This window comes from Nerophis lumbriciformis, linkage group LG30 (assembly GCF_033978685.3).
Source record: "Nerophis lumbriciformis linkage group LG30, RoL_Nlum_v2.1, whole genome shotgun sequence".
NCBI lineage: Eukaryota > Metazoa > Chordata > Actinopteri > Syngnathiformes > Syngnathidae > Nerophis > Nerophis lumbriciformis.
In genome coordinates, this window is record NC_084577.2 from 31559245 (window position 1) to 31575499 (window position 16255).

At 33.9% G+C, this 16255-nt stretch overlaps 1 protein-coding gene across 2 annotated transcripts in view; it reads left to right on the forward strand.

Moving 5' to 3' along the window:
* The window catches only part of lhx1a (LIM homeobox 1a), a 32862-nt gene extending 24167 nt beyond the window's left edge, over nt 1–8695 (forward strand). The window contains exons 4-5 of one of the 2 annotated variants that reach the window (XM_061926010.1): nt 2183–2348; nt 7395–8695. In XM_061926010.1, the coding sequence (XP_061781994.1) occupies nt 2183–2348; nt 7395–7774 (546 nt within the window). In that variant the 3' untranslated portion in view covers nt 7775–8695. The remainder of the gene's footprint in view (nt 1–2182; nt 2349–7394) is intronic. The other variant, XM_061926011.1, reaches the window with a different exon arrangement.
* Nucleotides 8696–16255: the final 7560 nt, after the last annotated feature.

Genomic DNA, 16255 nt, shown 5'->3' on the forward strand with positions numbered 1-16255 from the left:
AAACATGACTTAAAACAAAACATGATTACACAGACATGACAATATATTTCATATACTTGCATTAGATTTAATGATTTCACATAATATGTAATTAATGTCACTAGTGACTTTAATATTATTAACAAATTATTATAAATTATTAACAACAAATGAGGGTATTTGACTATTAGCAACAATCATTAGGAAAACTAAAAGATGCAAATATCAGACAATTGTTATTATTTACATATACTATATATTTAAATGATATAGTAAAAAACATCACGGGTGTCAAACTCAAGGCCCGTGGGCAACATCTGGCCCGCCATATGATTTTATTTGGCCCGCTAAAAGTCTGGAAATAATATGCATCAATAAAGTACTTCATCTAATTCTTCATGTACATCATATCTTTTCAACATTAATATTGTCTAATACGGCAACTAATATATTAGCTTACATTCCACAAAATAGCATAAAATTTGAATAAATACTTAAATATCTACTTGACTTATATTACTCATTAAATTGTGCATTATAACAAAAACGATAGATTGTACGGGAAAAAAAAAAAACTGGCAGCTCAGTTGCCGGAATTTTACTGTTAAATACAGTGATGCTGTAAAAAAAAACAAAAAACAAGGTCAATTTAATGGGATAATTGTGGGAAATACCACAGATATTTTTATTTACCGTGTACGTCAAAAATGATGTATAATAATAAAATGTGTGATATTATATATAAGGCGACTCCTTGTACATTCACATTGTAATAATATTCAGCCATAACTGCAATGTGGCCCTCAATGACACACCTGTTCTACAGGATTTAGCAATAATAAAAATCCATAAAAAAAACTAAAATGTGCAAGAATATATTGTACAATTTACATTAAATACATAACATATTTGAATTACATATGTAGCAACAATTAAAATCCATACAAAATCAGTTAAAATGCTTTTATTATACTTTTATATTAAATGAATATCTAAAATGTAGGATTTAATATGTACTTTTTTCTTTATAATGAATTATACCATTTTTATTTTGAATATTCAACATTGTTTTTAATTTATTTAAGGAAATTACACCTGTTTTGTGCAGTGATTGCATATTATGTGTACATTACAAACAGGCCCGGCCCTAACCAATCTGGCGCCCTAGGCAAGATTTTGGGTGGCGCCCCCCCCACATCGGCAGTGAAGTGTATATACTCACAAGAAACCGAATAGCTTTGTCTTTGACCTTTTTTTTTTTTTTACTTACAACTATACCTAATATATAAAGGGGTGGAAAAGTGACTATTACCTGCAGGGCAAACATAGCTAACCAGAAGGCAATAACAATGTAAACAAAAAACAGCTGCTTAAAAGATCTAACACAAATGTCCCTGAAAAATGTAAGGTGGGAGTACTGTAATTACCTAACGTTACATTATTATTTTCCATAACAATTTAGCCCCCTCCACAATATTAACCCGACGTTAAAACAGAACTAGCTATTTATTGATTGGCAATTGCCGAATCATGTGACATTAGCTTAATGCTAAAAAGCCGGGTTACTATCACATTCTGTAACAGACAAATAATTTCATGTTCGGCTCACCTACCTGCTACCTCTGTCTTTTCTCGTTTCTCCTCCTCTTCTTTTCTCTTTTTTCTTCCCTGGGCACCTGACAGTTTTGGCCGTTTTGACATCTTGTGTTGATTTTTTGATGTGGTGACGTCCAAAAAGAGTCATGATACGGGAAGGGAGGGGGCGCACCGTGCGGGGGGAGGAGGGGGGGCGTAATGTTGTAACAAATAATATTTCTATTAAATAGGCTTTACTTTGCATTTTAATTAACGTGGGATTATTTTTTGTATTTAGAAATAATAGTACCAACTTTTTTTCTTTTTTTTTTTTTTCTCCAACATTTGTGGCACTGGCGTGGCGCCCCCTCATGGACGGCGCCCTTAGCATTTGCCTATACGGCCTATGCCACGGGCCGGCCCTGATTACAAACACCATATGTTAGATATCATATCTAACTAACGTGGTCAGGGACTGAAGACATGTCACTGGATATAAATGAGTATTTTCTAGAATAAAACAAAAAAAGTGTCATGGGGGCACTTTTAGGCGAAATAGACGTTTAACGAGGTTCAGCGTCTGAGATGAATTGTATGTGATTGGTAAGAGAGACCTGGTGTGTTTCAGGTGTGGTTCCAGAACCGTCGTTCCAAAGAGAGACGCATGAAGCAGTTGAGTGCTCTGGGGGCCCGAAGGCATGCCTTCTTTAGGAGCCCCAGGCGGATGAGGACCCTGGTGGACCGCTTGGAACCAGGAGAGCTTATCCCTAATGGACCTTTCTCTTACTACGGAGGTGAGTTTTCTTCTTCAAATGCGTGACAAAGTAACTTTTCAAATGTCCTCAAATACGTCCTGTCCAGTTTTGTACTTGACTTCTACTCATGAAGTCTTTCAGTGACGTATAGCAACCATTTAGGAGAGGTGGACTTTCTTAAACTAGCAGTGTGTCATGTCAATTACTACTAAAGCTCGTTTTAAATCTGCTAACAGTCGTAATGTTTTAATAGAATATTACAGTTCAACAGAAAAGAAGCTAAGAAAATATCACAGTCAGGCTTTTCACCTCAGAAAGTCTGACTGTTGTAGCAAAAACCTCACAACAGCAAATAAGACACTCAATAAATGCTTTCAATGTTTTTCAATGTAAATGTTCTTTGTTCAATTTGTGGTAATAAGCACAAAGCGGTGTCAAGTTGTTTTCAAGTAAGGATTTAAAAAAACAAAAATATATTATGAAGTAAAAGGCTCCTAAAGTTGTGACCTTTTGAATGATTGTCAACAAAAAGTGTACAATCTTTATAAGCACATTCTATAACATCAACTTAACATGAAGCACACACTTGCTTTGTCTAAATCACAACTTCATTTCATTCTTACACTTATGAACAGTATTTTTAATTTAATGCACCTATTTTATACACTTATGACCAGTATTTTAATTTAATGCATCTATTTTATACACTTATGACCAGTATTTTAATTTAATGCATCTATTTTATACACTTATGAACAGTATTTTAATTTAATGCATCTATTTTATACACTTATGAACAGTATTTTAATTTAATGCAAACATTCTTACATCTATTTTATACACTTATGACCAGTATTTTAATTTAATGCATCTATTTTATACACTTATGAACAGTATTTTAATTTAATGCATCTATTTTATACACTTATGAACAGTATTTTATTTTAATGCATCTATTTCATACACTTATGAACAGTATTTTAATTTAATGCAAACATCCTTACATCTATTTTATATACTTGTGAACAGTATTTTAATTTCATGCAAATACCCTTACATCTATTTTATACACTTATGACCAGTATTTAAATTTAATGCATCTATTTTATACACTTATGACCAGTATTTTAATTTAATGCATCTATTTTATACACTTATGACCAGTATTTTAATTAAATGCATCTATTTTATACACTTATGAACAGTATTTTAATGTAATGCTAACATTCTTACATCTATTTTTTTTACATATATCTTACATATATCTTACATCAATCTTACATATATCTTACATTGTTCTTACACAAATCATACATAGATCTTACATCGATCTTGCATCTATTTTACATCTATCTTACATATATCTTACATCAATCTTGCATCTATTTTACATATATCTTACATATATCTTGCATCTATTTTACATATATCTTACATATATCTTGCATCTATTTTACATATATTTGACATATATCTTACATCTGTTTTACATCGATCTTACATCTATTTCACATCGATCTTGCATCTATTTTACATATATCTTACATATATCTTGCATCTATTTTACATCTATTTTACATATATATTACATCTATTTTACATATATTTTACATATATATTACATCTGTTTTACATCGATCTATTTTATACACTTATGACCTGTATTTTAATTTCATGTATCTATTTTATACACTTATGACCAGTATTTTAATTAAATGCATCTATTTTATACACTTATGACCAGTATTTTAATTTAATGCATCTATTTTATACACTTATGACCAGTATTTTAATTTAATGCATCTATTTTATACACTTATGACCAGTATTTTAATTTAATGCATCTATTTTATACACTTATGACCAGTATTTTAATTAAATGCATCTATTTTATACACTTATGAACAGTATTTTAATGTAATGCTAACATTCTTACATCTATTTTTTTTACATATATCTTACATATATCTTACATCAATCTTACATATATCTTACATTGTTCTTACACAAATCATACATAGATCTTACATAGATCTTACATCGATCTTGCATCTATTTTACATCTATCTTACATATATCTTGCATCTATTTTACATATATCTTACATATATCTTGCATCTATTTTACATATATTTTACATATATCTTACATCGATCTTGCATCTATTTTACATCTATCTTACATATACCTTACATCAATCTTGCATCTATTTTACATATATCTTACATATATCTTGCATCTATTTTACATATATTTTACATATATCTTACATTGATCTTGCATCTATTTTACATCTATCTTACATCAATCTTGCATCTATTTTACATCTATCTTACATATATCTTACATCAATCTTGCTTCTATTTTACATATATCTTACATATATCTTGCATCTATTTTACATATATCTTACATATATCTTGCATCTATTTTACATATATTTTACATATATCTTACATTGATCTTGCATCTATTTTACATCTATCTTACATATATCTTACATCAATCTTGCATCTATTTTACATCTATCTTACATATATCTTACATCAATCTTGCATCTATTTTACATATATCTTACATATCTTGCATCTATTTTACATATATTTTACATTTATCTTACATCTGTTTTACATCGATCTTACATCTATTTCACATATATATTGCATCTATTTTACATATATCTTACATATATCTTGCATCTATTTTACATATATTTTACATATACAGTATATTACATCTGTTTTACATCGATCTTACATCTATTTTACATCGATCTTACATCTATTTTACATATATGTTACATATATTTTACACATAGCTTACATATATCTTACATATATTTTACATATATCTTACATATATTTTACATATATCTTACATCGATCTTAAATCTATTTTACATCGATATTTACATCTATTTTACATCGATCTGACATGTATCTTACATCTACTTTACATCGATATTACATATATTTTACATCAATCTTACATATACAGTATCTAACAATCGATCTTACATATATCTTATATCGATTTTACATCGATCTGACATACATATACATTGTATATTGATTTATATCTTACATCTATTTTACATCTATCTTACATATATCTTACATCAATCTGACATACATTTTGCATGTACATTGTATATTGATTTATATCTTACATCGATCTGACATGGACCTAACATTGATCTTATGTCGATCTTACATGGACTTCACATAAACCTGACATGGACCTGACCACGATCCTATGCTGATCTTATGTGGATCTTACATGGACTTTACATAGACCTGACATGGACCTGACCACGATTTTATGCTGATCTTATGTGGATCTTACATCGACCTGACATCAATCTTACTCTAATCTTATGTGGATCTTACTTCGACCTGACATGGACCTAACATCGATCTTACATTAATCCTATGTCGATCTTACATGGACTTCACATAGACCTGACATGGACCTGACCACGATCCTATGCTGATTTTACATCAATATGACATCAATCTTACTCTAATCTTATGTGGATCTTACTTCGACCTGACATGGACCTAACATCGATCTTACGTTTATCTTATGTCGATCTTACATCGATTTCACATAGACCTGACATGGACCTGACCACGATCCTATGCTGATTTTACATCAATCTGACATCAATCTGACATCAATCTTACGCTGATCATATGTCGATCTTACATCGACTCCTCATCCATCTGAGATGGACTTGACATGGACCTAACATCAATCTTACTCTGATCAAATGTCAACCTGACATTGATCTGAGATGGACTTGACATGGACCTAACATCAATCTTACTCTAATCTTATGTTGACATGACAAAGATCTGACATGGACCGGACATCAATCTTACTCTGATCAAATGTCCACCTGACATTGATCTGAGATGGACTTGACATGGACCTAGCATCGATCTTACTCTAATCTTATGTCAATCTTGCATCGACCTGACATGGACTTCACATAGACCTGACATGGACCTGACCACGATCCTATGCTGATCTTATGTGGATCTGACATCGACCTGACATCGATCTTACTCTAAGCTTATGTCGATTTTACATCGACCTGACATCGATCTTACTCTGATCATATTTCGATATAACAATCGGACCCGACATCGATCTGACATGGACTTGACAGAGACCTAACATCGATCTCACGCTGATCTTATGTCAAGCTGACATCGATCTGACATGGACCCGACATTGATCTAACTCTGATCTTATGTCGACATGACATCGATCTTACTCTGATCATATTTTGATATGACAATAGGACCCGACATCGATCTGACATGGACTTGACATTGATCTTACTCTGGTCTTATGTAGAACTTACGTTGACCTGACCTGGATCCTACACGGGTGGTGTAGTCCACAACAACACAAGCTGATGACACGCGTTCTAGGTGTATGTGTCATCCTAGCTAGCGTTAGCATAGTTTGCAGACTTAGTCGGTGTTTCACATGGTGGTCTCCACATTGTGTAGCTCGGGAGGAGGCGGGTGGGAGTTCTGGGATAGAATGATTACAACGGACAAACTCTCACGGAGACAGCATTCCACTCCTTACCTCCCTGATATTCAACACTAGATTACGTTTTTATTATAGTCTAGTCGGCGAGTCACACGCCAATGACACGGATTAGTAACACCAAGGAAAGCAACACACTTAACTGTGTCAGGTCAACCCAGCATAAACCTTTAATTAGTAGTATTTTCTAAAAACATGAACATCTTCACTTTGTTTCTGAAGACAGTTGTCAGCTTTCGAGCTTGGTGACCAAAGTTAGCCCTTGTGGGTTTAAAATCAGTCAAATATTTGATATTTTACGGATGGAGTGAATTGCTTTTGTAGAATTGCCGACGAAATGGACCGACTTTTAATTAATTCTGCAGCCTGGATGTGTTCTAGCCACCCAAGTGCAGCCGAGAATGAATTAAGAGCAAGCGGCTCTGTGACTAATGTAGCCGACATGACTATTCAAACATGCCTTCTTCAATGTTATTTCTCTTCTCCCCGCTCATCCATCTTCATTTTGTCAATCTGCAGATTATCAAAGCGAGTATTACGGTCCAGGAGGGAACTATGACTTCTTTCCTCAGGGCCCACCTTCGTCGCAAGCCCAGACCCCAGTTGATCTGCCCTTTGTGCCCTCTTCAGGCCCCACGGGCACACCCCTGGGAGGTATGGACCACCCCCTTCCGGGCCACCATCCATCCAGCGAAGTGCAGCGCTTTTCCGATATCATGTCCCACCACCCCGGGGACTCTCCGAGCCCCGAGCCCGGCATGCCGGGGACCCTGCACAGTATGCCCTCCGAGGTGTTTGGGCCCAGCCCGCCCTTCACCTCGCTGTCTCTAAACGCCAACGGGTACAGCAACCACTTGTCACACCCGCCCACGGAAATGAACGAAGCCACTGTGTGGTAGCTCTTTGCCAGGCCGGACGCTAACTGGGGTCTCGCGCGGCGGGCTGGATTCAAACATGGATACCAACAGGGTTTGGTCGATACCACAGGAGTATTTTTTGTATCATTTCTTATTTATTATTTATTGGTACGAACCAGATTGGACACGACGGCCTTCATCTCCCTGACACTGTCGCTTTTCTTCTCGTCATTTCCTGTTTCACGCTTTCTTTCTTCCCGAGATGACGTATTTGTCGGCGGTGGGCGGGGCTACGAGGCAAACCGCTCAGTAATTAACGTGGCTTTTTTAGCGCTGGCAGAGGCCGGATCGTTCCGTCTCAGGACATGGATGGCTTTGTGGGAAACAACGCTCAAAGTGTGACAGCATCCATAAAATACCGACATTTTAACCCGAAGGAAATAGCAGAATAGAAGAGCTTACTGAAGAATAGTTCGAGGTAAATCCGAAAAACAATAAACGAGAAAGAGCGGATCCTTTCAAAGAACCGTTCAAAAGACCGGATCCTTGTTCTGGTTCTTCTAAGAATTTGTTCACGTGTTTATATAATAACTTGAAGCAGTTATAAGAAAAGATTCGGATATAAATAATTCAAGTTTTTGGATTCTATTTGTGGGAAATATTCATTCCAATATATTCTGGATTGTTTTGATTGTGATCCCACTCCTCAGCCTTCCCGGTAAGGTCTATTCGGGTGTACTGGAGAGGAGGCTACGCCGGATAGTCGAACCTCGGATTCAGGAGGAACAGTGTGGTTTTCGTCCTGGTCGTGGAACTGTGGACCAGCTCTGTACTCTCGGCAGGGTCCTTGAGGGTGCATGGGAGTTTGCCCAACCAGTCTACATGTGTTTTGTGGACTTGGAGAAGGCATTGGACCGTGTCCCTCGGGAAGTCCTGTGGGGAGTGCTCAGGGAGTATGGGGTATCGGACTGTCTGATTGTGGCAGTTCGCTCCCTGTATGATCAGTGCCAGAGCTTGGTCCGCATTGCCGGCAGTAAGTCAGACACGTTTCCAGTGAGGGTTGGACTCCGCCAAGGCTGCCCTTTGTCACCCATTCTGTTCATAACTTTTATGGACAGAATTCCTAGGCGCAGTCAAGGCGTTGAGGGGATCTGGTTTGGTGGCTGCAGGATTAGGTCTCTGCTTTTTGCAGATGATGTGGTCCTGATGGCTTCATCTGGCCAGGATCTTCAGCTCTCGCTGGATCGGTTCGCAGCCGAGTGTGAAGCGACTGGGATGAGAATCAGCACCTCCAAGTCCGAGTCCATGGTTCTCGCCCGGAAAAGGGTGGAGTGCCATCTCCGGGTTGGGGAGGAGATCTTGCCCCAAGTGGAGGAGTTCAAGTACCTCGGAGTCTTGTTCACGAGTGAGGGAAGAGTGGATCGTGAGATCGACAGGCGGATCGGTGCGGCGTCTTCAGTAATGCGGACGCTGTATCGATCCGTTGTGGTGAAGAAGGAGCTGAGCCGGAAGGCAAAGCTCTCGATTTACCGGTCGATCTACGTTCCCATCCTCACCTATGGTCATGAGCTTTGGGTTATGACCGAAAGGACAAGATCACGGGTACAAGCGGCCGAAATGAGTTTCCTCCGCCGGGTGGCGGGTCTCTCCCTTAGAGATAGGGTGAGAAGCTCTGCCATCCGGGGGGAGCTCAAAGTAAAGCCGATGCTCCTCCACATGGAGAGGAGCCAGATGAGGTGGTTCGGGCATCTGGTCAGGATGCCACCCGAACGCCTCCCTAGGGAGGTGTTTAGGGCACGTCCGACCGGTAGGAGGCCGCGGGGAAGACCCAGGACACGTTGGGAAGACTATGTCTCCCGGCTGGCCTGGAAACGCCTCGGGATCCCCCGGGAGGAGCTGGACCAAGTGGCTGAGGAGAGGAAAGTCTGGGCTTCCCTGCTTAGGCTGCTGCCCCCGCGACCCGACCTTGGATAAGCGGAAGAAGATGGATGGATGCATGTTTTGATTGTAAACATTCCACAATGTGCTACCTTATCCCCGTTCTTGGACACTGAGATTATTATTTAGAGTTTTCTTTCCCCCTCAGAAATGTTGTGGAACAATTTAAACTACAGAGGCTACAAATAACCTCGAACCTAAAGAGTAAATCAATAAAACTAAAGAGGAAATGAGCAGATGTGAATGCAACATTGTACTACCCCACCTGGTATGTGCACACCTAAACTTGTCTGGTTACGTTCACACTGCGGGGTTTAATGACAAATTCCAATTTTGGGGTAAATTGATGTTTTAATGGAGTTGTTCACTTTAGCAAAAACATGTGACTTCAATGTCCGTCAGTCTACCCCAGGGCAGCTGTGGCTATGAAAGTAGCTTACCACCACCAGGTGTGAATGAATGATGGGTTCTACATGTAAAGCGACTTTGGGTACTTAGAAAAGCGCTATATAAATCCCAGGTATTATTATTATTAATGTGAACTGAGGCTCATGCGCAGGAAACGTGACATTGTACCAAATAAACGTGGCGTCAGCTACGAAACGCACCAGAAAAGTACTTCCAAATGTTGCTTCATTCCCTTTGACTCCGGCTCATTTTTGTATTTCATTTCAGTGGGCAAGACGCCAGTCCAGTCAGGTGGCTTCAAGCGGCTCCTTAACGAATGGCCGGCGACTGCTAATCGGTTCTCGTCATTCGCTTAAAAGAGCCATTCAAAAAACTTGACTCGCTTGCGAGAATTTGCGAGTGGAAACAGGAAATGGCAACAATAAAACAAAGAATTGCGAGCGGAAACAGGAAATGATAACGGTATGGCGATGGTTTCATGCTAGGGACTGGGCTTAGTGACCAAACACGGAAAAAGACGTTTCCACATCCCATAAATGTTCGGACCATGAACAACATCCTTAGCTTCTGTCAAAGACTTGAATAGCTTTACGCACAGACTCTGTATTTTATTGTATTTATTCCCTACGCCTCGGACTCTGTAGGTCTGCCATATTGACTGTCCTACCGTCCCTTTGTCCCTGTTCTTCTTTTGCTGTCAAAACGTCCACCAAGTCCTTGGAACGCCGCCTTCAAAAGGCCAAGACCCGAGCCCTCAACGGATTGCCAACCCTTTATTTCAACTTGAAGTCCAGCTTCTAAAAACACCTGGACTTGGAACAGTCGAGTGTTTACGTGGTCTACATGAACCATTCAGGAGTCCAGAGGACTGTGTTTTAGAACGCCGTCCACGTCAAAAAAAAAAACCTTGCGAGCAACCAACCAAACTTTTGTATTGATTTCCTTTGTTTTGTACGAAGAAACGACACTCGCCGGGGTTTTGCTTCACTGTGCTAGTTTGTACGAAATGTTGTTTACAAAAGAAAACATGCATCCAGCGGAGTAGTTGCCAAATAAAAGAATAGCACAAATATTATTCAAGGATCCAGGAATTGTTAAAAGTCCTCATTAGCGTGTCTGTAAGGAGTAAACAATTTGCATATCGAAGCTGCTACTTCTCATCCAATGAAAGACTTCTTGTAGTCGCACTAAAACATTACAAATATTCATCTTCCTGGATATACGTTCAGTTTCACATTTACCTTGGCAAGGGTCAGCTGACCACCAGCCTTCAGGTGTTGGTCATTCCGCCCAATCAGTGCCATTGACCTGGGATCCTATTAGTCCTAAAATGCAGATGGATCATTCTGGCAACAGGAGTGAGAAAGTTAAAATACACCAAATATGAATTATAGCGACACAGCATTTATCCTAATATCATATGTCATATTTGAAATAAACAACATTAATGTTGGCAATATTACATTTGATGGAATAAACATCAACAACAATGAATACAATGAATTGTTCTTCAGGAAGCAAACTTCCTGTGCACCATGTGACTTGTGGAATACAATAATAAATTACAAGATTATATTCCACATTATGTACATTTAAATTTCATTATTTTTTTGTGAAGAACATAAACATAACATTTGTTTTTAATGGAAAAAATGCAACATTTCTCAACAGTTTATTATATTTTCACGGCCAATTTTAATTTTGTCAACTCGTGCTATTTTTGGTCTTGAAGTGAGTTGATTTATTAAATATGCAATCATATCCATGAGGTAAATAAATCATGCATTTGACATTTTATTTATTTCCTTGGAAGCAAATGGCACTGATTGTGTGGAACTCTCTTTATTTCACTTATGATTATGATATTAATATATCTGTTTTGTCTGTGAATTAATGTGACCATTGTTGTTATGTTTATTATCTTTATGTTTATTATCTTTATGTTTATTATCATTCATGCAGCCTGCGAGAGAGTTTTCATTCAATACTGGAAATGTAGCTAAAATAATAATAACAATAATGATAATGATAATAATAACAATAATAATAACACTGATAGTAATGATGATAATAATAATATTAACGATGATTATAATAATAATAATAATGATGATAATAACAGCAATAATAATAATGATGATGATAATAATAATGAGAATAATAACAATAATGATAATAATAATAATGATGTTAATAATAATGATAATGATGATAATAATAATAATGATGATAAAATAATAATGATGACAATAATAATAATGATAATAATAATAATAATAATTGCTGATAATATTAATAATGATGATGACGATGATAATAATAATAATGATGATGATAATAACAGTAATATTGTTAATAATGATAATAACAACAATAATGATTATAACAACAATAATGATGATAATAACAACAATGATAACAGTAATACTAATAACGATGATAATAATAATAATGATAATAACAATAATAATGATAATAATAACAATAATAATAACGATGATGATAATAATGATGATCATGATAACAACAATAATAATGGTGATAATAATAGCAATGATGATAATAATAACAATAATATAACTAAAATAGTAATAACGAAATAAAAATGATGATATAATATTGATGATAACAATAATGATGATGATAATAATAACAAAAATGATTACAATAAAAAATTATGATCATAACAATAATAATGATAATGATATTAACAATAATAATAATAAAGATGATAATAATACAAATGATGATAACAATAATTATGATAATAACACAAATGATGATGATAATAATACTAATGATGATAATAATAACAACAAATGATGATAATAACAACAATAATAATAATAATAAAGACGATGATAATAATAAAGAAAATGATCATTACAATAATAATGATGATAATAATAACAAAAAAATTATAACAACCATAATAATGTTAATAAGAATGATGTTAATAATAATGAAAACGATGATAATAATAATAACACTGATAGTAATGATGATAATAATAATGATAATGATTATATTAACGATGATGATAATAATAATAATAATGATGATAATAGCAATAATAATAATGATGATAATAATAATAATAATAATGTGAATAATAACAATAATGATAATAATAATAATAATTGATAATAATAATAATGATGATAATAATAATGATAATGATGATAATAATAGCAATAATAATAATAATGATGATAAAAAATAATAATGATGACAATAATAACAATAATGATAATAATAATAATATAATAATTGCTGATAATATTAATAATGATGATGGCGATGATAATAATAATAATGATGATGATAATAACAGTAATATTGTTAATAATAATGATAATAACAACAATAGTGATTATAACAACAATAATGATGATAATAACAACAATGATAACAGTAATAATAATGATGATAATAATAATAATGATAATAACAATAATAATGATAATAACGATGATGATAATAATGATGATCATGATAACAACAATAATAATAATGATAATAATAACAATAATAATATAACTAAAATAGTAATAACGAAATAAAAAGGATGATATAATACTGATGATAATAATAATGATGATAATAATAATAATAAAAATGATTACAATAAAAAATTATGATCATAACAATAATAATGATGATAATGATATTAACAATAATAATAATAAAGATGATAATAATACAAATGATGATAACAATTATTATGATAATAACACAAATGATGATAATAATACCAATAATAATACTAATGATGATAATAATAACAACAAATGATGATAATAACAACAATAATAATAATAATAAAGATGATGATAATAACAATGAAAATGATAATTACAATAATAATGATGATAATAATAAAAAAATTATAACAACAATAATAATGTTAATAAGGATGATGATAATAATAATGAAAACGATGATAATAATGATGATGATGATGATGATGACAATAATAACAATAATTTAAAAAATATGATATCAATAATGATGATGATAATAATAATAATGATGATGATATTGATAATAATACAAATGATGACAATGACAATATTATTTATCATGATAATAATAATAACGATAATGATAATAATATTAAAGATGATAATAATAACAATAATAATGATGATGACAATAATAATGCTCATGATAATAATAATAATGATGATGATGATGATAATAAAGATGATAATGGAGAAAGCCGAGCAGCAGAATATGATGTTACAGTTGCAGTACTGTTGCAGTACAGGAGGATCAACATGTTGTTATGAGAGGAGGAAAATACCTTTTTGATGTGACCCAGCATGAACATAATTACTCACTCATTCATCCACAACAACATAATCACTCATTCATCCACAAGAAGAAGAAATCATATTTGGTGAGTCCTGCTCACATAGCAATAACTAAAATATATACTAAATATATACTACAATATATAACTAACCAGTAGATGAATATTATACTACAATATATAACTAACCAGTAGATGAATATTATACTGCAATATATAACTAACCAGTAGATGAATATTATACTACAATATATAACTAACCAGTAGATGAATATTATACTACAATATATAACTAACCAGTAGATAGTTAAGCAGGCTTCACATCTCTTATGAAATATAAATCAACATATTGATGAATGGATGAATGAACAAATAAATACATGGATGAACAAATGAACAAACGAGTTGACAAATGGACAAGTGAATGAATGGATAATGAAGCGACAAACAAATAAATGAATGAATGACTAAATATATGAATGCATGTGGTTTAGTACTGAGAATGCAATGTAGTTTGAATAAGTTAAGAAACGAATGAATGAATGAATGAATTAAAGATTGAATAAATGAAAAGATGAATGAAATAACAAAAGAATGAATGAACAAATAAACAGATGAATGAACAAACGAATGCATGATCGAATTAACAGAAGAATGAATAAACAGATGAATGAATGAATTAATGATTGAATGAATGAAAAGATGGCTGGTTGAATGAATAAACAGATGAATGAATTAATGATTTAATGAATGAATTAACAGAAGAATGAACAAATGTAGCATGTTCATGTTCAGTCATACAATATTATAATTAATGTACAATATTATAATTCATGTAAAATATTATATTTAATGTTCAATATTATAATTCATGTACATTAATTGAATGTAAAATATTATAATTAATGTACAATATTATAATTCCATGTCAAATATTGCAATGAATGTACAATATTATAATTTCATGTACAATATTATAATGTGCATTATAATTTCATGTACAATATTATAATTTCATGTACAATATTATAATGTGCATTATAATTTCATGTACAATATTATCATTAATGTACAATATTATAATTGAATGTACAATATTATAATTAATGTACATTAATTGAATGTACAATATTTACACATCAGCATTCTCATCATTTACAAACTATGACATCATTTTAGTTTCAGTTCCGTTCTCCTTTATGCAGGTACATGAACTGAAAGAGTGATATTAAATATATATAAATGAAGGAAGATATACTTTGTGAGAAATATTCCCACATTAGAAGGTTGTAAAAGATGTTTTGTAATCAAAGCTGACAGAAAAGAGAATTTCTTCCTCCCTGACAATGAAATGTTTTGTGTTCCTTCTCCTGGTCAGTCTAATTACAACCACTGACACGCTCATTTGCATATTTATTACCATTGATTGATGTGGAGCTCATGTCCTGCATCACAAATACAACATAACACACATGCAGACAGACAGGCAGAGAGACATGCATATAGACATGCAGTCAGATATGCATACAGACAGACATGCAGAAAGACATGTAGACAAAGAGACAGACAGACAGACAGACAGACAGACAGACATGCAGACATACACGAAGACAGACATGCAGTCAGATATGCAGACAGACATGCATACAGACAGACAGGCAGACAGACATGCATACAGACAGACATGCAGAAAGACATGTAGACAGACAGACAGACAGACAGACATGCAGACATACATGCAGACAGCCATGCAGGTAGACAGACAGACATGTAGACAGACATGCAGACAGACAGACATGCAGACAGACAGACAGACATGCAGACAGACATGTAGACAGACATGCAGAAAGACATGCATACAG